Below are 27,013 nucleotides of genomic sequence, written 5' to 3' on the forward strand. Positions count from 1 at the left end.
ATATGGAGAGAGGCCCTGTTGTTTCCCAGGCTGAAACAAACGGCTAAATCACTAAATACGTTAAGCAATCATTTAATATAGAGGGAAACATTGTAAACTAACTACGATTTAATCTTCAACAGGATTAACTAGTTAGTTTGAAGTTATGTAAGTGGTGAAAGTCAAAGACACCAGAGAGCAGTTAAAACGATTTCTTTCTCCATAACATTTACAATGACATGTGTAGTGCTATTCTTACGAGAAGAAGAGAAGAAAAACAACCCACACCGTTTTTTTCGGTGTTGCCGAGGCCATGGCAACATATTGTTGGTGGAAACAGTGAGTGCATTAATTTAAGCAGCAGTTGACCGTGAATAAAGATGGACACACAGGACCACCAGACAACTTCAAATGAACTTCAGGAGCGACTTCAAGCTCTGACAGAAGAAAATGTAAGTAATTACACTAGTCAGTCTTAATATGCAGAGGTTAACTTACACTTTCTACTCCTGAAATGTCTTTCTCTATCACTCTGGGTAGTTGGTTTCTGAAGTAAGCTAGCTTAATGGGTGAAATATGAACATAGGCAACACAAGTAGAGGCTGTTAGCATAATGTTGTCTTTGATATGTAACCTTAGCTACAATACAGCCAACATGGGAGAAAATGTGTATAATGTGCCTTTGTCATTTGATTTTAGCAAGGTATTTCTGTTCACCTTACTTAGTTGCAGCTGCGTGACAAAAATGAACGCCTTTTCACCAAAGTGGGCTACCTGGAGAGCAGACTGGGCCACCTGGCCAGCTCCAACACAGATCTGTCCTGCAGGCTGGTCCAGAGTGAAGAGGAAAAACTCAAGGTAGAGTTCATATGTTCAATGTATGTATCTGTTCAGTATACAACCAGAACAAATTCTATTCCCTGTCCAATTTTTTTTAGATATCTAAGGAGCTTGTGGAGGAGAAAATTCTGACAAACAAGATGAAAGAGCAGTTTGAAGAAGAGAAGTTTGAGCTGAAAAACAAGGTGAGGGTTTGGTTGAAGTGATGTAGTGGTACACCAGAAGTGGGTGAAATGTAGACTTTATTTGATCAGTGAGGATTTTAGGACAGTAAGCTTAAATACGCCTAAAACGCTTGTGGAAAACATTTACTCAGGGTTAAATTGAGTTTCTGAGTGTCTGTGCTACACTGTGCCCCCCCCCGTTAGATATTGAACCAAGCTGGTGGAATAACAGAGCTTGAGATGGAACGAGACACCTTATTCAGGGAACTCCAGTCTGCTGAGGCTCGTCTGAAAGTGGGAGAGAAGAGCGGCCAAGACTGGACAGAGGAGTACGCCACACTGAAGAAGAACTACCTAGCTCTGGCTAAGGCCCATGATGAAGAGCTGGCCCAGAGTGAAGAGCTAAGTGCTGAGCTGCTGGCACTGGCCCAGGCCCAGGACGCCCTCCGTAGGCAGCTGCAGGAGCAGCAGCAGAGTGTGAAGACTACCACCCAAGGCCTGCACGGTGAGCTGGACAGGGTGCGGGCCTTGATCAGCCGCATGTCACGTAACAGGGTCAAGGTGAGGATCAGATAGTGTGTTCATTGACATCTTCACTGCTCTTGAGATGCAGAGGAAATGTAAATATGAATGGGCAAAAGGGACTTTTAGTCCCTAGTTTAATTCCTGAGTTAAGTTCATGTCACTCCATAGTTTCTGGAACTTTTGCTGGAACACAGATCATGTTAAGTTCAATCTCAGCTATCCAAAACATTTTTTATTCAGTTTCAACATAAGCAGAACATGTACTTGTCCATGTGTAAAATGATAAAGTAACATTTGACTTATGAAGATCATGTTTCTAATATTTCTCCAAACAGTTCATGCAACCAGTGCATGATGATTTACTGAACCTTTGTGTATACAAGACTAATATTTCCCACATCATTTCCCATGTTTTACTCACTGACAAAGCTTTGATCATGCAAGAAAGTGAATGTGTTTTTAGAGGCAAGAAAAAGAGCATATTTAAAAAACACATTTTCTTTTGACTTAAACATTTTTTATAATAGTATATATAGTATAATAATTTATAGGGGAAATTACAATGTTTTCACTCTGTTGTTATTACACACATTACACACAGGCCTGAATTACACACGCATGCTCAGTACCTATACATGCACTAATGGAGAGATGTCAGAGTGAGGGAGCTGCCCGGAACGAGCAGTTGGGGGTTCGGCAGTGCCCAGGAAGTGAACTGGCACCTCTCCAGCTACCAGTCCACCACCATACTTTGGTCCGTATTGGGACTTGAACCAGCAACCCTCTGGTTCCCAACCCAACTCCCTACTGACTGAGCTACTGCTACCCCAAACTAAGTTTTCAATTTGAAATATTGTTTTATTTTAAATGTTTATTCCATTTTTATATCATCACTGTTACAGCTTGAGGATCTGGCAGCTTTGGACAAGGAGCAAAAATCTATGGAAAAAACTGTAAGTATTTTTGTACAAAACATATATATTATTGTTTGCAACAGTAGTCAACACTTATGTTTAACAGGCATTAGTAAACTAACTGCCGCCTTTTTTTCTCCTTCATATGCTCTCACATAGCTACTTGGAAACCAAGATGAGATCAAAGACATGCTGGAGAAAATGAAGAACAGCTACGAGGAGCAGCTGAAGAAACTGGAGGAGAAAGTGTAAGGCCCAGACAGTGTTTGTCATTTACTCGTGCACAAGCTTAATTACGATGAAACATCATTATCTTTCCATTTCCAGTCATCAAAACAGCCAAACCCATCTCAGGATATACTGTATGTCCCAGTGTTCATCCCACATGCATATCTGCTCTGTGGTTCCTCTTTGATTTTTATTCTAAGCTGTGGCTTTATTTGCTGTGTGTGTGATGTGGTCTCTTTGCGTTGCCCCTGTGATGTGGCTGTCTGTGGATTTTGGTCACTACTCTCTTGTTGTTGAGCCTGTGTTTGGTCATCAGGGTGGCAATGGGGAAAGCCCACCAGGAGAACAAAAGAGCGATCCACAATCGACAGCAGGAACTATTTGAGCAGAGTGGGGTGAGTATGAACAATCCCATACTGATTTACAAAACATTTCTCAAATGATTGTAGATATTATCACGATTTTGCAACCTCTGAATTAATGTTTACTTGGTGGAAATGTGTCAAATCATGTTTTTCTTATTTTTATCCAAGGCCCTGATGTGCTCTCAGAGCCAAGTGAAGGCGGTAGAAGAAGAGAACTCAATGCTGCAGCTTCAAGTCAAAGAGCTGAATGAGGAATACCGTGCAAGGCTTATGTGCTATTTACAGGACTTAGCTGTGAGTTGCTGTGCTCACACAATCATTTCTACAAAGTAATGTGGGGCAATGTTTAACACATCATCCTTGTCCATGTCTTAGGAGTACATTGATGGAGTTGGAGAAGGTAAAAGCCCTTCAGAGACTTCTGAGATGAGGGCACACGTGGACAGCATGCTCCAGGATGTTCGTTCATCCTACAGGGTCAGGGAGGAACAGCTCGCCTCTGCTGCTCGCTCCTATAAGAAGAGACTTCAGAAGATCACCAAGACCCATCATGCTCTCCTTATTGCATACAGGTGAGTATGCAATAAGCCTACTTGTTAGTGTAGACACAGGTATGTATCTTTTTATGCCCTGCTTTTCAGTGTTTATACATATTCCATAAACATGCTGCTGAAACTTAGCCTGTTTGACACCAGTCCCTTCTCAGTTGTAACTGAGAGTGGGTCTGGGCAAGGTTCATTCACAGAAGGGGCGTCACCAATGGACGCCGCTCAAATGCCTCTGGGCGCAATTGGATAGTCCTTCAACCAATCAGACCAACGATCTGGGTGACGTAGCAGCGACAGCAGCATCAACGGTGGCCGTCATGTTGAATGTAAACAAAAAGCTGCTCGTTGTCGCTGCGCTATCGTCATCGTGTAAAGCCCGCCTCAGCGGTTGTGATTGGTTCCTCGATTTGGAAAAATTGGAAATGGGCTTGAATGGGCTCTTGGCCAGACGGACTTGCAGAGCAAATCTCAAATTTGCCGGAAGTTCGTCACGGTTTTCCCAGGCTAGCTGAAACTTGCTACACCAGTGTTGATTAAATGAATAACGAACTCAGTGCTTTTTTGGGTACCGAATTATGTTGGTGGCGCTACCGAGGACCGATTCACGTTAAATCAATCGATGCGAAATTTCGGTACCTGAGAGCACGTAAGCACAAGCTTATCTGTCCTCTCTGCATGTTGACAGACAGCGGGGCTCAGCTCTGACACGCAGAGGTGCGGTGCAGAGCCAAACAATGTCACAGTGAGTCACGGCAATGCCGATAAAGCAGATGTGGTTACAGTTTTCAAAGCTCCACGAAGACACTGTTCGCTGCAATATAATATAAAGGCAAGGCGAAAGTGGTCGCGGTGCGGTTGCACTTCCTCTGAGACAGGCAGGCACCACAGTGTTCTCAATGCCCTGGTGACTGACTGACAGGCTGGAGGTTGTAGGGCAAAGCAAACTTTATTTCTATAGCACATTTCAGCCACAATGCAATTCAAAGTGCTTTACATAAAACATTAAACCTACATTGTGTAATTTTTTGAGTTGATTCTTAGCAAAAACCCCTTTGTTCTTTCACAAATATGTACTCATTCATGTGTAATTACTTTCACCAACTAATCAAAGTATTCTCGTAAGTGTAGAATCTGCCATTCAGAATACATTCGAGCGACTCGCTCAAATGACGGCAGCCATGTAGCGCCTCCATCTTTAAAAAACATTAGCCAAAGAGGGACATACCTCCGCATTTCGCCCTCTTACACTCAGTGGCACCGTGACGAATGCAAGAGGGAGATTACTCGCCAGGGAAGCAAAAAGAGAATTAAAACGACAACGCGACAGGCAAAGCAACAAGACCAAAGTTAATATTGGAGTGGCTAGAACAGCTGCATGTAAACGATGGAGAGAGCTAATTTCGGGTTCGGCCACCGTAGGAGGAAGGGCTAGAAAGTAATATTCAGTTGGTTGTCATATACAATTTCACCGCTAGATGGGAGAAATTCTTACACAGTGTAGCTTTAAAAAGCAGTTAAAAAGAGATAGAAAATAAAAACAGGCTTAAATGGAATAAGATACAAATAATAACAATAAAAGTTCCTGTGCCGTGTAAGAAATTAATATAATTATTTGATTGTAGTGACGGGATTGGGAGGAGGAAGGGAGGTGTTTTATTTTGTGTGGAGTTAAAAAATGTTCTAAATAAATGACAAAATGTTCTAAGTAAACCGGTACCGGAAGAAATGTGAACAGTACTCAACCCTAGTTAGGAGCCCTTAGTACAAAGTCATGTTTACTTGTGACTCTTCATAACAAGTTGCATATCTATGAGTTGTGAACATGTGAGATATTTTCCTTTCCTTGGTATTTAAATGATAAAAAAGCAAAGATTAGAGGGGTAGGGTACCAGCACTGCCAACAATAGCAAATTCCCAGTTAATCCATAATGAGTAACTGGCCACATCGATACACTGTGTTCTTTAGGGTTCAGAGGGAGCTGGTCTTGGCCAAACCAGAGAGCGGTCTTGACCCTGGACCCCCAGAAGCCTGCTTCAGCCTGGAGCCCACTGAGCTCAGACATGAAACTGAGAAGGAGCTCCAGCACCTTCGCCAGGACAAAGCGAGGCTGGAGGGTCAGCTGCAGGTGGCCCAGGAGCAGGTGGGGCAAAAGAAAGATGGCTGCTTTGAAGTGGGTTGATGTGCTTTTGTTTTGTCTGGTGAATGCTTGTATTTGGTCTGTTGGGATTCTTCTTTGTGTCCATACTTCCTTATAAAGCCAAACTGCATTTGTTTTGTGAGCAGTGAACTGGAAAAAAAAATGACTTCAAAGTTTGTGTCCTACGGCAACAAAAAGCTTTACTGCTGCAGAGGTGGACTGCAGATCCTGTAGGAGCACTGATAGATGGGTTGCTATTAAATCTTAACTGGGTTGTTGTCATGGTGACTGTCGGAGCAGTGTCACCAGTTAGTCAGTGCATTTACATGCACAGCAGTAACCAGGGTATGGTTACCCGGTTAAGTGAGGGTTATGCTAGTTCTCTCCATATGCTAGCCTGGGTAAACCGTGACGAACTTCCGGCAAATTTGAGATTTGCTCTGCAAGTCAGTTTGGCGAAGAGCCCATTCAAACCCATTTCCAATGTCCCCAAAATCGAGGCACCAATCACAACCGCTGAGGCGGGCTTTACACCAATCACAACCATTGAGGCGGGCTTTACGCGACGACGATAGCGCAGCGACGGCGAGCAGCTTTTTGTTTACATTAAACATGACGGCTACCGAAGCGCAGCGTCACCCGGATCGTTGGTCTGATTGGTTGGACTATCCAATGCACCCAGAGGCATTTGAGCGGCGTCCGTTGATGACGCCCCTTTGGAAATGAACTGTCAATGAACCTTTCCCATACCCACTCTCAGTTACAACTGAGAAGGGTCTGGTGTCAACCAGGCTATCCATATGCATGAGCGGGGAAGAATGACGGGAGTAACTCATCCTCCGGTACAGTAGGTGGTGCTCTGCTAACGTACGACTGGTCAGCAAAAGGCTTTTTCTTCCGGTTGACAACATGGACAACATGGTCTTATAATTATAATTCATCCAAAGCGGGAGAACATGGACGACTTTTCAGCGCTGTACATTTAGTTAATTTTGTATGCCTTACACCGAATGCTCTTTGCTGCCGCTGGCCTGTTGCTGATTCGGGCAACGCTGTTTTATTGTATCATAGCAACAGTTTGTATCTCCACTCACAGGGTAGATGCTAGATCAGATCCGCTAGACATGTCGACGTCAAAGGACGTGCCTCGTGGCCCCCCTTATTCTGCCCCATTCTGCCTCTGATTGGCTTACCTTGGTATTCTTTCCCTAACCCTAACCAATCCCCACTTCCCATGCCTAAACCTATCGACCATTCTAGCAGATCCGATTTAGGATCTACCCACTCACAGCGATAACAGATTATTTCCGGGTCAAAAACCACTACTGCGGGGTGGGGAGGGGCAGTTATAACCTACAGGGCATACGCAGACTCGTAACCCCATCTTACTCCGGTTAAGGTGTATGCATGCTAGAATACCCCGGTTACTAAAGGAGTTATCTTGGTCTGTTAACCGTGTTATGAGAACTCCGATTTTAACCGGGTAAGGTGTTTACATGGCGTTTGAGTAGGACTGGGTATCGTTCAAAAATTTGCGATACTGGTACTGATATCATTACCCTGACTTCGATACCGATTACGATTTTTTTTCAATACCAATTTTATAAAACAAAATTACAACATTACGGCACAAATCTTTTTTTTTTATTTTTCAGCTGCTACAACGTAGAAATTTTCCTGCAGCCAATCTCCAGCAATATTAGATCTTGGTAGAAGCATGCTGCATGCTTATTGGCTCACTGACGTTGATGAGATTTACTCCTTAGGTATTGAAATTGGGTATTGAATGACGAGGCATTTTTTAAAGTGCCCATATTATGAAAAAATCACTTTTTCTGGGATTTGGGGTGTTATGTTGTGTCTCTGGTGCTTCCACACACATACAAACTTTGAAAAAAATCCATCCATGCTGTTTAGAGTGAGATACAGTTTCTGACTGTGTCCTGCCTTCAGTCTCTGGGTGAGCTGTTCAAAATCGGCACGGCTTGTGACGTCACAAGCCGAAACGAGCAGGCTAACCGCAACCATTAGCTCGTAACGCTAGCATGCTAACGCTAGCATGCTAACGCTAGCATGCTACCTCGTTCTCAATAGCAAAGCACTGCTACAACACACACAAGTTCACCATAATCTACAAAAGAACTACTTACATGTGCATTTAGAAGTCTCCCAGCTAATCCTGCCTTGTAACTGACCGAAGTTGTAGAAACAGCCTTTCTTTTACTGTCTATGGAGCCAGCTAGCTGACATGATCTACATCTGAGCTACTGGGCATGTGCGGGTGCAATCAAAGATAGTACAGAAGAAGAAGAAGAAAAGAGGTCTCACTCTGTAGCTACAACAGAGACCAGCTGAAAAGAGGATCTGCTGCAGTGAGAGAGAGCGGTGCAGTACAACAAAAATATGGTGTTTTTTGAAAATTAAACCATGTAAACCTATTCTGGAACAACCTTAAAATACAATTATGAATCTGAAAATGAGCATAATATGGCTGCTTTAAAATGGTAATATGCAAATAAGATTAAGAGAATAAATCGTTATGCAAGTACTTTTACTTTTAATACTTAAAGTGCATTTATAATCAGGTACTTTTTACTTTTAGTTAAGTAGGGTTGTCATTGTGGTACTTCCATTTTTACTAAAGTAAATATGTCTCTGGTTATTTGTACTTTTACTTAAGTACTGAGATTCAGTACTTCCTCCACCACTGCATACTGTATATGCGTTTATGGGGATTCAAGACCTTCACCTTGACTTTTCTGTTGCAGGTGGCTGTCTTAAAAATGCCTGTTCAGAATTTAAGCCAACAGGAGTGAGTGTCATTTTTACATTTTACCAATTGACAAATGTGGTCAGCTGTGGATTGTGTCATAAAAAGTTATGAAAAATGTAACTTTATCAGCTCGGCATGCGAGGAATCCTGGACGGACATAAGGAAACAGCTGAGGGAGATCACAGACTCTACACTGGTAAACAAAACTATCTCACTCCTTACAGTTTGGATTGTCAAATTTCGTTTTCTCACACAAAAAAACTTACAGTTTTACAACATTACTTAAAACCTTTAGTTTGAAGAAATAAACTATTTTCTGAGATGAAGGTGATTTGAAGACTTTCTTTTTTTTTAACAGGTGAACTTTGAGAAGGAGCGCGCCCTTCTCATCACCAGGGCAACAGTTGCAGAGGCGCAGGTGTCGGAGTTGCAGGACTATATTGACAACCACCTGGGCAGGTCAGAAAGTCACTTGATGTGTTAAATCATATGGTGTTCATTTTCAGTAGAGCGTTGCATTGAGCTTTACCACTACCTGCAGGTATAAAGAGGAGATCTCACATCTCTGCAGACTGCATGGGATACAGGAGGCCGGGCGTTCCCAAAGTGCTAATTCATCACTCCATTAAGAAAACTGGCCACAAAATCTGAATCCCAGTCATATATTGCAATGTAATTTAACATTACACGGTTTTTAAGTTAAATCTCATGCACATTAAATCTCAGATTTAAACATTTATTTAATTGAAATCATACACAAACAGTAAGCTAGTTTTGTTCAAATTAAAACTGATTCTTTTCTAAGTGGATATATATATATATATATATATCTGAATACCTTTTTTTGACCGGAGAATGTATGGTGTGTGTTTACACCATCACTAGGTGGTGCTGCTCATACTGGTGGTTTTTCTATGAAAGGCCCCCAAAGAAATCCGGCCTTGAGAAAAAAATGCCTGGAATGTTTGTAAAGCTTATGTCAATTTCACGAGCTCGGGAGAAGAAAGCGTGGTTACAATGAGGGGTCATTCTGGTGAGAATAATGTCATTACATGTTACCCAGACACATACACGCCTGTGAATACTTTCCCTCAGTGCCGTGCTGAGAACTGTGGCGCAAACAAGACAGGCTTTTTTTTCTTTTTTTTTCCAGAGTGAGTGTTCATATTTATAACCTCAGTGTGTGAATAGGCATCTATTCCCTTTAAATCCCTTTAACAGTGAAAAGTTCCGCATTTTTTCTTCAGTTTTGGTAGCTTGGTTTCATGTCATACTGCGATAGCTGGCATAACTTTAACATTGGTAAATCCTTTATGGAAAAAAAGTACTTCAAAAGTTGAAATGTTTCATTAAAAAATGTCAGTAAGAGTTATGTTGAGTTTAATGTTGAAAAAGATAAAAACTTGTAGCCAAAATACTCTGGGGAACGATGGGAAAAGTAGAGGAGATGGAAAAGGGCATACGCATGTCACCCCAATCCCCTTTTCAGGGGGCATGCCAGCCGTGGGAGGGAGGGAGGGAGGGAGCAGGGGTGTGAAAGTTTGAGAGGAATGGGAAGTGGGATTTTGTTAGTAATGCATTACACTCCCAGGGCCCTGGGAAAAGGGGTGGGGGGGTTCGGCTTGGGTCTGTGCCAACATAGTCACTGTGCCAAAGCGCTGGGTGCTGGGGACCACTCCTCTCACCGGCAGATCTGTGGGAAAATCAAAACCAGGTTGCTCTTTGCTGCACTGCCAACAAATGATGTGCCTGAAGAGGCCGCTGCAAACTTGTACAAATACACTGAGTAAACAACAAGCAAGAGAAGTAGCAGAATTTGTAACATTGCAAATGCCTAGAGTAGAGGTTGAAGTCTGGTGCACCACAGCTGGTCCCCAAGGCTAGTGCCAAGTTTTCTTGGAGCATTTTTGGATTTTTCATTTTATGATCAACTTTTTTTTTTATTAACCACTGTATGTGGTCACTGTTATGATGTAAGTACTGATCATAAAAATTATTAGATTCAATTTGTCTAATAAATATGGCAACAAAAAACAACTTTAAAATTATTATTTTGCTTTCATGTTGAAATGTTGGGAAAAATGACAATCAAAGGTACTGTTTAAATAGTATAAAAAAAGTCCCATAGAGTGGTTAGTGGTATCATCTGCTGTTAATCTAAAATGAAACATCTGTTAAGAGTTCAGTGAAACAATTAAAAGATTGCAGCTTTCGACATGTTTGGTTTGAAATCTAATTAATTAAAAGAAATCTTAATTATGGCATTGAGTTCCCCATTTTCTCAACCAGACAATTCCAATGACATTTATCACCCAAACCTACCAACTATAAATCAGTTTATGTGAAGCAGTAATTGAGTGATAAGAAATGATTTGTTCATGTGGTGAATGCGGCTCAGGAGGAGCAGCAGAAACACTTAGAACTCATCATGTTAGTACATTTTCTCTCACAGATATGAAGGCCAGAAGCAGCATCCTGTAATCAGTGTAGGAAACTGTTTGTGCTTTATATATATGTCTGATCAATCCAACCAATTTAGCTGAACTTAGTATTATTTTGCTTTATCTGGAGTAAAGCACATTATCATAAAATGTTACTATGAAGTTGCCATTTAATTACCATTAGATGCTTTTTATGGCTTGTTGCATTTAGTCCTTCAGTATAACACATTTTAAACCTCCACAGAAATGACCTTTGAGTCAAATTGACTCCTTTCTGACTCTCTCATCAAAACTGAGCATTTTAAGCTTCACATAGACAGCATTAATGTCAGGACTGTAGCATTGCATTCTGCAATATTGTACATGTGTTGCCTTTGTAGTAAAGAGCTCATGCCCAGCACTCGATCCAAAAATGGTTACTATCTCAACCGCTGAAATGTTCCTAAACGGTTTCATATTCTCTTATATTGACAACAAGAAAAAAAAGTATTGGCAAAACCTGTAGTTATTTTTCTGTCCTTTAGGTCTGCCACAAAAATGTATGATCCTTTTTGTCATGTGAAATAAAATAGCCAGATGTGACTTTTTGAAATTCAAAGTAAAGTTGTACATTATTCATTTGGGAATGGAAAACTATTACCTACACAGTACAGTGTTGTGTTTGTCTGCTAACACAATCCACTAAAGGTTGCTGAGCTGTGAAGGAAAATCCTGCATGATATATACAGTGCTCAGTATAAATGAGTACACCCATGCTAAATTTGACTAAAAAGAGGAATAAAAAAATCATCTTTTGGAAATTGATCTTAATGCCTTAATTAAAAAAATGAGGAAAAATCCTTTAAGGACACCAATTTTCATTGTGAATGAATAATGTATCGTGAATAAATAAATGTTCTTCCTTAAAATACAGTGGGCATTCGTGAGTTCACCCCTATGTTAAATTCCCATAGAGGCAGGCAGATTTTTATTTTTAAAGGCCAGTTATTTCATGGATCCAGGATAATATGCATCCTGATAAAGTTCCCTTGGCCTTTGGAATTAAAATAGCCCCACATCATCACATACCCTTCACCATACCTAGAGATTGGCATGGGGTACTTTCCATAAAATTATCTCTCAATGCAAATCAAACCAGCTATTAGGTTAACCGACATAAAAACATGCCAATCTCTATGTATGGTGAAGGGTATGTGATGATGTGGGTCTATTTTAATTCCAAAGGCCAAGGGAACTTTATCAGGATGCATAGTATTCTGGATACTATGCATCCTGATAAAGAGATGATAAAGAGATGATTTTATGGAAAGTACCCCATGCCAATCTCTAGGTATGGTGAAGGGTATGTGATGATGTGGGGCTATTTTAATTCCAGAGGCCAAGGGAACTTTATCAGGATGCATAGTATCCTGGATTCATGAAATAACTGGCCTTTAAAAATAAAAATCTGCCTGGCTCCTGGAATTTAACATAGGGGTGTACTCACTTATGCTCCCTGTATTTTAAGGAAGAACATTTATTTATTGTACGATACATTATTCATTCACAAAGAAAATTGGTGTCCTTAAAGGTTGAATTTTTCCTACTTTTTTTAATTAACCCTTGTGTTGTCTTCCTGTCAACCTTGAAAAAAACACTTTTTTTCTGACGTTTTTGATGCCTTTTTTTCACAGTTTGTTTTTGCATTTTCCAACGTTTTAAATTGTTAATTTTTCTTCTACACATTTTCAATGTTTATTTCTATGTCCCATATTTTCTGATATAAAACAAAAATTGAAAACGGCTCAATTTGACCCATAGTCAACACAAGTGTTAAGGCATTAAATTCAATTTCCAAAAGATGATTTTTTTATTCCTCTTTTTAGTCAAATTTAGCATGGGTGTACTCATTTATGCTGTGCACTGCATAAAGTACAGGAACCATATGACCTAATCAGAGGTGATTTCTTTAAGACTGCAAGGGGAAGCTCAGCTTCCCCTAAAATGTCAAAAAATGAATGGTCAAATATGTATTATTGTGTTAACATTTTATTGACTAAAATTGCATTAGAACACGTTCATCTCGAAGACGAGTTCGTTCAGAATCAGCTACATATAGCAGGTCGACTGACTCAATTTCCTTTTCGTACATTCCCCTAGCGTCACCGTGCATTTCCCTGCCGAAGTCTGGCATCAACGGACTTCAGTGGGGCTGCTTTTTCAGTGCTTCGACGGTTATTGGATAAATGCTGTGATTATGTCCCGCCCACGGACGCTCAGCGTCTCTGGGGGTGAATGGAGGAGTGGGCTGGCCTGGACTCCGGGGGTCTGCGTGATGATTGGAGGGTCTGTCGAAAGACTGCATCTCCTTTTGATTGACAGCAATTTTGTACTATAAAAAGTCGCCGAAGCTATTCGAGCTCAGGCCCATCGCATACTTTGCAAGTGTAGTCGAAAGACAAACTGCTGCAACCTATTTCTTGGTATTTGCTTGGCGAAATTGCTAGCCAATTTTCATCATACATTTCATACAATTATACACCACATTCCTTGTTTCAGTTTAACCTAATTCCCACATTTCCTCCTTCAAGTTTAATATTGTTGTATTAGATCATTCATTCATTCAGTAGGCTAGGCTAGTGTTGTAGGCGTGAACTAGCCAGCTAGCAAACTGCACACGATGGCAGACAATGCTAATATTGTCGACCTGATTTTGGTGAAGCCATTTGAACGTCTTCCTTACGAGGAGAAACTTAGAATTAAACAGCAGGGCAGATCAACACCTAAGATTGATTTAGTGCAAAAGATAGGGCAAAGTAACAGGTCTTTTCAGCTCTCCTGGTATGACAAAGCTGGCTGAGTGGAAGTGCTGTGACAAAGAAAATGTACTGCTGCCCATGCCTCCTTGATGAAACCATCTCACGGATGTGTTTTTGGTCAAAGGTGGGGTTTGGAGATCTGTCTAACTTTGACAGGGCATATAAAAGGCATGAAAAGAGCAATGAACTTGAAAAGGAACGTAGGGCAGAATTTACGTATAAATAAATGGACAATTTTTATGATGTAGGCCGAAAATGAGCTTCCCCTCTTTGAAAGACCAGCAGCCGCCACTGGACCTTATCAACATTACAAATTAAAGTAAATGTTTGATGCTTATTCACTTTCTCTACTGCCTTCCGTTTTGTTAATGATGCTTTTGGGCCCAGATTTTGTTTTGTGAGCAGCACAGTGGGAAAGAGGTTGGATAAATGTGTCGTTCTGAGGATGGGAAGCAGGGTGGAGCGATGCAGAGGAAGTACCTCACATGGCCTGCAATGGGCTGCTCGTCAAGAGGCCCTTTGTTTTAGGAGGTTAATGCCTAATTGATACAGGCTTAATGAGAGCGAGCTGTGTGTGCAGAGTGTGTGAGCCGGGGGGCTGGACGGCCCTGCCATAATTGGAACGGACAAGCCTTGTGTGGAGGAGTGCACAGGGAAAGGATTTATGGGAACACAAGGAAAGTAGAGGCAGAGTGGGAACGAGGATGAAAAAGGTGACAATGAGTATGAGGAATGTGGAGGCAGTGGGAGAGGAATCCGCTGTAACAGTGAGAGTATTGCAAGATCATGAGAATGAAATTAGTGACAATGGAAAAGTGAGCATGAAGTTTAACCAGGATGTTCCCATAGAAGTTTAGTTAATGCTCATTCAAATTTTGTGGGTTGTTTACTGAATTTTCCCACAATACTGATTTTTAGGTTGCTGCCGATTTTATGTGCAATGTACGAATAATAGGATTCCTTCAATACATTTTTTATGTTGGATATTAATGAACTAATGCAAGAATGCCTACAAAAAACGATGTAAATGTCTGTAAACACCTGTCTTTTCTTTTCTGATGAGCTGTCTTTTCGACCCCCTCTTTCAGTCTGAAAGTCTCAGACTATTCATGCAAGAGTCCTAAGCTCCCCCCCCCCAGACAAGCTTTCACTATGAAGGCTAGAGAGGCATTAAGAGGGAGGAGGGAAGGGGCAGGAGCAGGGAGCACAGAAGAACCATGCACTTCAGAAAACCTTGAAGAATCAGGACTGAAAGCTATGTAGATTCTGGGTGGCGAAGAAAGAGGGGAAAAAAAATATTAAAAAGAAGAAAAAATAAAGTGGGTCAGTGTGCATAATTATAAAAATGAGAGGGGAAACAATAGAAAATGCATTTTTGCAAGTGAGGCTTAAACAGAGTAAGATTGGAAGGTATAAAATGAGAATGATGAGAAAAGACAGAATATAGGGTGAGAAATGGTGGAGAAAGAGTTACAGTAAGGGTGAAAAAGACAGGGGAGGGAGGGAGGCAGCTTGATGAACAAGAGCGAGTGAGAATGAGGCTGAGTGTCGGTGAGGGAAGGAGAGAGGGACAGGCCCTCTGTTTTCCCACACTCGGCCAGTTCCCACAGCAGACCTGGCTAATCCCTGTCTTAATTGGGGGAGAATTCCAGCGCACATGTTCCCCTGGAATGAGCGTAGAGCGAAGGGAGAGGAAGGCTCGGGAGCTTCTGACACATCAGACAGGCCACAGCGGCTGGGCTGATGCACAATGTGTGAGTGCACTTTGTTGAAATATAAACATGCCATCTGACTGTCAGCACGTCTGGTGCGTAAATGGCCTCACATGTTTCTTTTACTTTTCACTCGATTCAACATGAAAAGTGGTCCTAGCAGCCACTTAGCATTGATTAGTCACATTGCACAGTGTGAGAAGTATGTAACTTAAACGTTTCATTTCATGAATGTTAAAAGGAAAAGCTAACCTAAAACACTCTTTTGCTGTTACAGGGTTAAAAGTTCAAGTTTGGCAAACTGACCCTTTAAGAAAGGGGGAAAAAAAGTAATAACTGCTCTTTGAGTTGCTTTCAATTTTCGTATTCACAACCAAACATAGAAAACATGACATCATATTAACATGCACATTTCCCCATGCAGTTTTGAAGTGGTTTGAAATAGTTTTGATGAGCTAAAACCAAAATACATAACAGGTTTTATTGAAGGTCACTGAGGCATCAACAGCTGCCTCAATTGACCAGAATGCAATGCAGCTACAACACATGTTGAGCATAGAGTTGAGGATTTGGATCAAAGATATACAGCATTGTTCATGAGTTACTTTGCTTGCTGGGTATCACATACTGCATGCCCATTTTTCTACCTTTAAAGAAGCAATAACATCACTGCTTTTCTCTGGAAATCATTCAAATGTATTCTGGGAAATGTAGGAAATTAATTTAAGTGCAAGTTAGAAAAGCTTGAGAGAAACAGGACAGCACTACAAACCTTATACATGTTACTAATTGATCATTAAACACAAATTCCCTATCAAATTATGTACTTTTCCTTTAATACTAATAAATGAACACCTGCACAAGTTTCATACTAAGAGTGCTATTAAATATCACGTTTTCACATATTTCACAGCATTGCGCACCAGGCGTATCTGTTGACAAATCTTGCCCCAAAGCTGCGTTTTGCAGAAGAAAATTGCAAGGAGATACTAGTAACATAACAAAACCATTGTGAGTGGCAGTTTCGTTCCTGCCTACTCTTTCCTTAATAAACAATTTAAACAATAGGCACAGTGCAATATGTCTCTAAGGAGGTAACCCAAGACAACTTCTCGTCGAGGAGAAAGATAACAGGCAAAATATGGGTGCAAAGGGGGAGGTAGTTTTAGATGGGAGAAACACAGGTGGGTGGTAGGTATTGAGAAAAGAAATGAACTGATCTGCCAGGGAGGTTTCTCTCCTTTGTGTAGACAACCAAACAGGTTTATCAGAAATCCATAATCCTTGTGGTTAATTGGTAGGGTTGGAGAGCCCTTCCAAAGACAGGTCTCTCTCCTTAGTAGACTCTCCGTCTGGGGTTTAGTATCCAAAAGGCTGACGTCAGCAGCTGTATGAGGAAGTAAGCGGATTCAAGAGGCATTGTAACCTCCATTGGTTTGGTTTGTTTGTTTGTCTGCAGGATTGTGGGAAAACTACTGACCCGATTTTCATGAAACTTGGTGGGGTGTAGCATGGGCCAAGGAAAAACCCACTAAATCAGAATCACAGAGCGGATACACAAATTATTTTTTCACTTTAATTAACATTGTAACATAGGGCATTTGGCCTTGGTGGAGGTCTGCACTCTCTGAGTGCCCTTCTAGTATTACAAAGAGTTTTGTTGATAGATGAGGTTTTTAGCACAGGACGAACTGTAGACAAATGTAAGATACCCTTAGAAAATTATCATATTTTATTTTAGCCGTGCTAGCACCGCGGTCATCCACTTTGGTCAAGATTGAAATGTCCAACAACTTTTGATCGTTAAGGTCCACAGAGGATGAATCCTATCGTCTTTGATCCCTTGACCTTTCCATGAAGTTCACATTTTTGGTTTTTAATGAACTAGTTTCTACAACTATTGGATGAATTGCCATAAAATTGGCTTCAGACATTCATGTCCACCTCATGATAGTCTCGCATTGCCAGACCTTCCTCCGCAGTGCGGCGAAGGAGGGTCTGGCTAGTCCACACAGCATTCCGGGATAGGAGAAAAACATGATCCGGTTTATTGGCATTTCTTTACACTAATCACAATTGTCTTGGGTGGCGCTAAGCGCCGGACGGAGCAACAGTGCTTCTGCAAAATAGCCTCGGGAAGGAACTTGTTTTGGTGGAACATGTGTAAGTTCAAAGGTTGTTTTAGTCATGCATCAGATTGCATGGATTTACCCTGCAGAGATCTGAGGAGCAGTTAACCATAGTCCTCATAAATCGACCAGAGTTTAGAATGTCAACACAAAGAAAGCAGGTGAAGGTGACGGACATCTGGCCGAAATGAGGGACATCTGGCGGAATTTCCGCCGGCACCTGAACAATCCCGGAAATGAAACGTTGATATAGACTACCCTCAGGATAAATTGTAGTAACTTTGGTGATCCCTTAACTTTGTATTTAAAACCATTATCAAGTCAACATTTATATTTGTCCTATACTTTCAATTATCACCAAATACCTACAAACCTAATGACACTCCCATCAGCCTCTGCAGTACTTTGTGTTAAGTGCTAATTGACAAATGTCTGAATGCTAACAATGCTACAATGGTTAACATACCTGTAAAACATCCATCCATCCATCCATCTCTTTCCTACTATGTGAGCCTGTTTCTCCTCATCCTGCCACAGTGAATGTCTCTAAGTAGCCTTATTAGAGTATGATGTCAGTGTTTGGAGGTTTTTGTGGTTGTACCCCCTGTAGGCGATGTCAGCCCCCAGGATACGGTGAGGAGATGGCAGCTGTGTTCAGCTCAAACGGAGGGGTAGCAAGCAGGCCTTCATTGGAGGGGGTCGCAATTCATTCCCTCTGTCTTTCCTTACAATACCTTTTTTTGGCGGGAAAGCATCAAAGACGCTTGTTTGACCCAACTTGTGTTTCTTTGCGGGACCCCCTCCCTGAGAAACGTGTCGCCCGCCTCAACACTCATACCCCATGTCCACCCAGTCTTGATTGATTTTCAGTGCGCATTTTGGAAGGGATTACAGCCATCTGCAGGCTCTTGAGGAACAAAGGGGGCTCCTCGCTCTCCTCCCTCTAGTACTTCAGAGGGATAACATGGCCAGATAAACATGCTCTTGCACAGTTCTCTATTTTGCCTTGACCTCTCAACCCGCCCAAACTGCCCACTCAACTTTAAAGCTGGCCATGTTATTCTCTCATGCCTCCCCCTTCTCTGTGAATAGAAGCTACTCATCAGTTTCTGCAAATTGCTCATTACAAAAAGACCAATATGAGTCAATGCCTAATAAAAACTGTTGCACTGAAAGAGTTCTGCCATCACAGTTATTGTTTGGTTGCAGCTTGGATTTCCCTGGCCTGATAAGACTTAGCACATAGCAAGGTAGCATGTCTTCAGACGTTGAGCATTCACAGTTTCCATTCAGGAATCATCACTCCCAGCTGTGCGAGGCTGTTATGGGAACAAGAAATTGTCAGCTGGGAATCTGGGATGCCAAAGTGTGGTCATGGACTGTAGGCTCACTGTCAGCTGGTGCTAAGCTGATGGAGATTCAGCAGGATGCACAGCCACTGAGTCACAGGAAGAGGTATACAGACCACTCTGCCTAATGTTTGGTTGCAGTGGGTTGGATTACCAGTATGGCAAAATTATTTGTTTATGTGGAAAATAAAGCCTGATGAAATCCACAGCTGTTTGTTCATCACATCTTACTAATCTAGTTCATACAAACGCTGTGCGTCAAGTGTGTGGCAACCACTGTTTTGGATTCACAACAGCAGCTGCGGTCCAAGCCGTGGGAAAAATTAGATGATGAAGCCATGAAAAGACAGTTCCAGTAGAAAGAGATCCAGGTGAAGGACAAGCGTGAGAAGCTCTGTTATGTACTGAGAGAGATCAGGACAGGGATAAAACACTGTCAGAGGATATTAATTGTTTATATATATACAAAACTGAAGCCAATTCACTGATGTTCCTGACGTGAAAATGGAAGTTATTGCAGTTCTGCAGACAGAAATCAAACAAAGTCAAGTGTATTTTTATAAGCCAGACTAACAGAGAAGGGAAAATACTGGTTGACACAACAATTTCGCTATAACTTCTTTCTGTTCTGGAGATTCTTGAACTTAGCAGTAAGAAAATTACAATGAATGCATGTAGAGAAGTCCAATATCAGAGAGATTTAGCAGGTTCAATATCTGTCAGTATCAGGAATTTTCAGGTCTGATGTGTGGACCTTTACATAGCTGGATAACAGGGAGAGTTTCTGCTGCAAAGACAGGACCTGTGCGCTGGGTGGGGTGTTTTTGTGCTGGACTACGAGGGAGTGTCCAGGAGCACTTTGCCCCTGCCTGTGCTCTCATCTCTGGAGCTTTGTCTCCGGCCACTTCCCTCTAACTCCCCGAAGGGCTGACGGAAGTCCACACCCAACCACTCTCTCTCCCATCGCTTTGGATTCCCCTTTCCTGAGTGCTTCCCGCCTTGCCGTGTCCGTACCTGACCTCAACAACACAACAGGACAGAATAAAGAGAGGAGTGGGGTGGACGGGGGGGAGGAGGGTTTATTGTGTTTGCAGCACTGCAAAAAGAAATGAATATCATTTAGCATCAAAGGAGTGTGTGCAATCATCAGTGTACAATATAATCATAAATAAGTTAGACGCAAACACAATGCATTAGCTTTCTACACTGACATCAATACTGTGGTTTTGGGGTTGAAGCTGGGGTCACAAAGAAGTGACAACAATGCAGGAAGTTGAGCTTTGTCAAAATGGCACATGATGTATTAGTTGTTGGAGTATAATTTCAGTGCTCTTTGTTTTTGGCTTATCAGCCCTGCAGCAGTAAGCTCAGATGTACTGGAGGGGAGGGGGCAGAGGTGTGTGTGTGTGTGTGTGTGTGTGTGTGTGTGTGTGTGTGTGTGTGTGTGTGTGTGTGTGTGGGCCCCCCAGCTACGGGATGTTTTCAAGGAGCACTGAGGCAGTAAATAGCTGGGGAGGTTGGAGGTTCACTCACATGAACTGCTGATGCGGTGGCAAACCAGTGTCAGGGTTTCTATGGGAGATAGCTCGCCAGACATGGAAGGCATGTTGACCTTTTGTGATTTTTTTTTCCCCATTTAACCTAAAGACCATGTAAATTCCCCAGCTGCTCTTTTTCAAGCGGATTTACTGCGTGCAGTAAATCTGAGATTTTACTGAGGTGTGTGCATGTACATGTTAATGCAGAATTTTGCAAGGAGGAGAAACAGGTGGTGAATTTATCATAGAGGTTCAGTAATATGGGTGTTTTATTATTATTGTATTATCTACCATGCAGCTCCTCCTGTTAGAGCAGAACTTGGGTAACAGATATGGTTTGTGATGCTGTAGATAAAATCCAAGTTGAGGTAGGAAACAATATTTAGTTCTAGGCTGAAGGCGCATATCTTACGTGGGGTGGAAAAGAGATTTAGTTTTTATTATGTCCTTGCGCACACACAGTCAGGATAAAGCGAGCGACTGTGTGGCACCTCAGCTCAGCCGAGTCTGCCACACCGCTCCCTTAATGGCAATTTATTGCTTCCTGAATCCTGAAAATGGGAGTCTGAGGACAACAGAATTCCAAACTGTTTTCTACCTCCTTCCCTGTCTGTATGCCCTCGGGGTCCTGAACACTCCTTAAATCTCTCCGCCTTTTAGGCCTCTCGCTCTCTCAGGCACGCCATTTGTTCTGAGCTTTCAGGAATCTGATTCATGGGTACTTGAAGTGACTTATGTCTGAGAAAAGTTTACCATGCTAGAAACCTTTGGACCCACATACTATAGTGTAGGTTAAACTGTAGGTGAGAGGGTTAGAATGCTGATAAATTATTGATCCAGCTGCATAATGTTTGTGGAGCATGAAATGTCCAAAGAATGAGTGTCAAAGTGAGTATATAAGGAAGGCTTTAAGAAGAAAATAAATACATGAGTGTTTTCTCACAGTATATTTTAATAACACAGACAAACACAAAAATAATCCACAATACTGAGACAATGTTTTTTTCCACAGACTTTTTTTTCATGCCGTTGTTTCTAGAATTTCTTATCAACATATTTACATTCACATTGCTATTCACATACATTTACATAAAAAAGAAACAGCAAAAATGGCAGTGTACGCATTTAAGACATACCGCTTCAGCACATCATGGTAATTTGGTATGAACCCTTCCCCTTGTTGATATAGTGCACATTAGATATGGAATCATTTTACAGAACACAATTTTGTACATTAAATGCATATTTTTGTGTTTCTCTTCAGCTAGCCTTGTCCAGGTTAGAGGATTTTTCCAGCCCTACCATCACGTTTATATCATATAATTACACAATTATGAATGGCTGTTGTCGTCAGTTTTATGAACATTGCTGATTATATACAGGTAAATATCTTGTGACAACATCAGCAGAGCAGTGAATGACTAGACAACAACAAAACGTATAACTGCTTTGGCAACACTGCTGCAATTCCACTCCATTATATCTTTTAAATAATTCTCTTTAAAGTAAAATACAGTCCAATTAGTTCAATTTTGAAGAAATATTGCATGACTACTGAAATGTATGGTAATACAGTGCTCCTAAAATCCTGCATCTCCTTACAGAAGCAAAATCTCAGAGTTGGCTAGAATATCAAAGTGCTCTCAGCACTAGTTTGAGCTGTGAAACTTGCTCAGGTAGCCTTAGCTTTGTGTCACTACTGTATGTGCTCACATTTTCTGTACATATATTAAATTCTCAAATGCTCTGCTATGCTACATATAGTTGCTTTTTATTTGGTTTTCAGTGCTTGCAGCATCACACTTTCCAGATCATTCCCTTTCCTTTATCAGTGCAAATATATATTTTTTAACATTTTGTGAGGACTTTTTTTATAATCTCCTTAATAATAGTAACACTGAGGATGACCCCAGTACAGGGGTAGCCAACAGAACATCACTTTCCCATGGCCTGACATTAACTGAACAAAAAGGTGCCTAAGTGTATCCTCACTGGGATACCAACTAATAGGCAGTACGCTTTCTATAGAACTTTTAATAATAGATTATCCTGAGTTTCAAAGCAATGACTCTCAATAGGACTGAATTGATGGCTTGACTTAATTTATCCCGAATGGAAAGCTTTACAATAGATTTTCTCTGAACCTGCATAATAGCATCACTATGTGTAAAAACTGTCCAATGCCAAATGCTTTAATCTTCATTTCAACCACGTCCCTCGTGCCACAACTCCACCAGGTTCTTTCTGACCCTGTGACTGCATATTGCACTGAAATGGTGTTGGGAAAAGCCCATTTCACTCCTCAGACCTTTGGGAAGACGTTGGTGGCGCCATGGTGGCATCGGCCAACAGTTGCACACCATGGCTTCTTCCGAAACATGGAACAGGGCTGAGTTTGGCCTGGCTTTCAGTACGGCCTTGACTCTGAGCGGTAGACAAGCTGCTGCAGAGTTTCTGTTTCAGTCTACAGGCAGTTCACAGGGTATCTGCTGGGCTGCTTTGGCTATAGTGTAAGCCCGCTGGAAGTCCTTGTAACGGGGAGCGCAGCCCAACCAGGCCTCTCCAAAGTGGACCCGACCGGTGAAGAGAAAGCTGCCGGGCCCTGGTTTGACGCCACACTGCAGCAGAGTCCTAACCTCACCCCGGCTGGTCAGGCGACTGTTGCCGGTGAACAGGGTGTACTTCTGACGAAACACCCGGGTGGCGCTGACTTTAATCACCGCTGCCCGTAGGTTATCATCTTCCACCACTGATCGGATGTTACCTCGCACGACTGTGGATTAACAGGACATTCAGGTTAATTTCTATAGGTATTTTACAATGCAGAATTTCAATTTATGTTTTTGTTAACTTTAAAACTTTAAAATGTTTGGCTGTATTTTTGTCATGTTGCACATTATATTGTCCTATTTTAGCTAGTGCTGTGATTTTTTGTTGACCACCAACTGATGGTAAAGGTCGTATGAAGGCCCAAGGCTGCTCACTAATCCTTCTAACTTTTGTTGCCAGCTGAACTTCTTCTCAGTGCCATTACATCTCTATCAAAGGCCTGCAGATTAGTCCACTGCTCCTTCTCTTGGGGGACAATGTCAGGATTAGTCCACTACAGTGCCTCCAGTAGGGGGGTTACTGTGTGTGTGTGTGTGTGTGTGTGTGTGTGTGTGTGAGAGAGTGTGTGTGTGTTGGGGTTGCAGAGAGCTGGTGTTTCACCTTTAACCTTTGCACTTTTGAGAGAAGAGGATTTGGAGGCACTGGGGTGCTCTGCCTTTAAACCGATTTGCACATTTGTAGATCCTGACATGAAATCATTATGTCCTACGGCTTTTCTGCCTGACTTTTTGGTGGTCTGGTTTAATTTGTTAATCTTGGTTGAATTGGAGGGGTGTGTTTCTGAGTGACAATGACATTTTATTCCTGATTTACTGGGTTTTTATATGTTCTATTGGCAACTTCTTATTTCAGGTAACTTACCAAAGTCACTGGTGCAAACGGCCATCAGGATCTCAGTGTTGTTGCAGGGTCTGCAGGCCTCTGGAAAGACAACAAGGGAAGGAAAAAGAGAGGGAGAGTCAGTTAGTGACCTCACATAACACTCTATAAACTGCTAGATAACACCTATATGCCTTCGGAAATCAAAGACCGCATTTCCAGATCACATGCACAGGAATGTGAGATGTGACTCTGGACCTAAACCTTTGTGCAAAGATGAGGAGAGACCAAAGGAGAGACCAACCACTGCGTTCTAACAGACAGCTGCTACTTTTACAGTTGGCAGAGGAGGACCAGTGGAGCTTTAAGGTGCAAGGGTTTTCCACCCCAGACAATTTAAAGGCCAGATGAAACTTCCCCCCTTAAAGCCTTTCAGGGTGTCTACAGTCACACCTCATCAAAGCCTGCTGACAGGGGCCAAGGATAAGGAGTGGGGGTGGACTTCAAAGATTTTTTTTTTAAAGCACAATCACACTTCCCACCAAATACTCTCCTTTCTTTCTGCCAAGGCTTGACTTTTCTTAAAAACTGAAAAAAACAAATAATAATACGGTGCACCATACTAAAGTCGTAACAGGATTTGATGATGGCCATAAAAAAAATTCAAACCAAACCAGCAAAGCTCTGTCCGTCTGCATTGAATAAACTGGGTAGAAAAAAAAACGTCCTGGCATTTTTTAAAGTTCTTCTTGTGGTTCTTTGGAGGCCCCTTGCCCACCCCACACATTCTCCTGCTTAGTGAAAACCGCTTGATAAATGAGATTCCTTCCTCTCTAGTCCACAGCAAACCCCCTTCCAAGCCTTGTGTGTGTGTGTGTGTGTGTGTGTGTGTGTGGTATGTGGTGTGTGAGCGTGTGTGTGGGAGAGGGCTGTAGAGGGGGGAGTATACTCCTACAGACAAGTCTCTCCACAGAGAGGCAGCTCAACAAAAGAGTGGAGCATCTCAGCTGGGCAGAGGCCTCCCTGTTGCCTAGGCGACGGCAGTAATCCCAGAATACTCATGCGGCACCCATTCAAAGGGCTCTGGACTCTGGAGAAAGCCCCACATACTGTGCTTTTGTCCCCCCTCCTCCCCACTCCACGGCTCTCCTGCTCCAGCACGCCTCTGGGGAAAGTTTGGCCACTTCCTCCTCTCTGCACTCTGCATGGGCTGTGGAAAGTCCAACAGGCCACAGAGGCCTGTTATGAATTATGAATCATCTACAGGGAGGATTTCATGGTGTATGATATCATCACCGGTGGGTTAAACCCTTGCATCCCCAAAACTTTTCAGAAAGGAAGAAAGAGAACTTTGACCACAGTTTGGTGGGTTTTCAAGAGTTTTGTTTCTTTTTTGAATTCTTTCATTCAATGAAGAGAGACAGAAATTAGAAATATGATGATATGAGAATTAAGTTTATGTTGCAGAGAGATAACACTGACCAAAAGTTATTCTGTACTTCCTCTGTTCACTAATTTATAGTGTCAACTTATTTGACCTCAAGTAGCCACACTCAAACCAACATGGCCGACTCATGCCCCACTGACTCACCTTCACTGCTGATGGGGTTGGAGTCCAGCGACAGGCGAGCGGTCCAGTCCCCTCTCAGCTCATAGCGAAAGGAGGCGATCCTCCTGCTGATGTCCTGATGAGGTGTAGCTTGCAGGAAGAGAGCCACCCTCTCCCCAGGCAGGCGGCTGAAACAGCGAACCCTCGGTGGGGGAGAGGACTCCAGGCGGTCCCCTACCAGGAGCTCCAGGACCCCATCTCTCTCCAGGTACAGCTGGGCTCCATGGAACTGCTCAGAGGGCTTGACGCAGGCCGTGATGAGGCCCGAGCTGCTGCCGCCGGGCCCCACCGCCACAGAGGGCAGGCGGGGTGAGAGGGTGAGGCGCAGGGCCCCTTTGGGATACAGCCAGTCCAGTGTGCCCTCCGAGCAGTGGAGGGAGATCTGCTCCACACTGCCCTGCTGCTGGGACAAACCACTGTGACAAGGAGAAAAGGAAGAGAGACAGGGTTATATAAAGGTTTCCAGGCTTAAAACATGAGAACATGAGTCCCTAACATCAGCATCATCAGTGGATACTTTCCTAAAACAACTGCAGGATGGACTAAGCTGGTTTAAATGTGTTAACAGGCAACTTAAACCAAACTTTTCATAAGAAATTAGTAGAACCAGAAAATGGCACAAAAAAAAAGAATAAAAGATTTAGTAGAACTGTAATAGATTGTACTCAGTGAAAGCGCCGCCTACCGGCAGCCAGTAGTAGCAGGGGCCAGTCAGAGCATCTTAAGCTTAAACTTATAAGAACTAAAAGTCCTCTGCAGGAATTTTAACAATATATCTATAATAATAAAACTACTCTTCAACAACTGCATACACCACATGTTTTGTTCTCTCCAAGTATCCGAATTAATCCTTCAGTCTCCTGTCTGTCTGGACCCCCAATGGCTCCTGCAGACAGCCCGGAGGCGCAATCGCAGCAGAGCACTAGAAACATTTTCACTGCGCCCTAATGACAAGTCTCAACATGTTGCATTTAAACAAACATTGTCCTTTGCCAGCGAGACATCTGTAGCATCTCTGAGCGGCATATTTGAATCATCTTTTCATTCAGCCAAATGCAGAAAGAGCACACATAAAAAATATGAAAATACTTGCCTGCCTCTCCAGCTGCACTGGTCTTCAGAATAGCTTGAAGAAGCCGCGTCAAAACCGGCAAAAAATAAAATCCAAATTGCGTTAATCCAAACCCCAAAAGCAGGCATTTTCGATAACGGATGATGCAAAGTAAAAAAAAAAGAGAAAACGTTACAAAAAAAGATAATTCCAAAGCTGAAACCTCTGCGAGTAAAATTCCTCTATAAAACAAATCTGACGCTATCTCTGGTAACCTCCATAGTTTTGTATCCTCTTACCCTGATGTCTATGATAAGAGAACGCTGCTAAACTTTCTACTCTCTCCTCTGAACTCTCCGGACTGCTGTGCGTCAGGGGGACGCAGAGCTCTCAAGTTATTCCCCCTCGGAAAAACTTCACGGACCAATCAGAGTCCGAGAAGGGAAACTTTAAACCACTCACACCCAGCGGAGGGGGAGGGAC

The 27,013-nt window shown here is 42.3% G+C and overlaps 2 protein-coding genes across 3 annotated transcripts; one reads left to right on the forward strand and one right to left on the reverse strand.

Moving 5' to 3' along the window:
* Window positions 1-109: 109 nt before the first annotated feature.
* ccdc78 (coiled-coil domain containing 78) lies at window positions 110-9,852 on the forward strand. 2 transcript variants are annotated; one of them, XM_031291482.1, is made up of 15 exons: window positions 110-431; window positions 706-837; window positions 918-1,004; window positions 1,188-1,544; window positions 2,411-2,461; window positions 2,582-2,670; window positions 2,967-3,045; window positions 3,184-3,309; window positions 3,391-3,587; window positions 5,530-5,704; window positions 8,470-8,513; window positions 8,604-8,670; window positions 8,833-8,933; window positions 9,016-9,146; window positions 9,360-9,852. In XM_031291482.1, exons 1-14 carry the CDS (start codon window positions 360-362, stop codon window positions 9,101-9,103), a joined length of 1,665 nt encoding a protein of 554 aa, XP_031147342.1. In that variant the 5' UTR covers window positions 110-359; the 3' UTR covers window positions 9,104-9,146; window positions 9,360-9,852. The 2 variants fall into 2 exon arrangements, with proteins under 2 accessions (XP_031147342.1, XP_031147340.1); XM_031291480.2 differs by having other exon boundaries at window positions 9,016-9,852.
* Window positions 9,853-21,373: 11,521 nt separating this feature from the next.
* On the reverse strand, window positions 21,374-26,918 carry metrn (meteorin, glial cell differentiation regulator). The gene is made up of 4 exons (XM_031291442.2): window positions 26,573-26,918; window positions 25,462-25,895; window positions 23,913-23,972; window positions 21,374-23,214 (listed from the first exon to the last, which is right to left on the reverse strand). Exons 1-4 carry the CDS (start codon window positions 26,677-26,679, stop codon window positions 22,901-22,903), a joined length of 915 nt encoding a protein of 304 aa, XP_031147302.1. The 5' UTR covers window positions 26,680-26,918; the 3' UTR covers window positions 21,374-22,900.
* Window positions 26,919-27,013: the final 95 nt, after the last annotated feature.

Source organism: Sander lucioperca, chromosome 22 (assembly GCF_008315115.2).
Source record: "Sander lucioperca isolate FBNREF2018 chromosome 22, SLUC_FBN_1.2, whole genome shotgun sequence".
Classification (NCBI taxonomy): Eukaryota; Metazoa; Chordata; class Actinopteri; order Perciformes; family Percidae; genus Sander; species Sander lucioperca.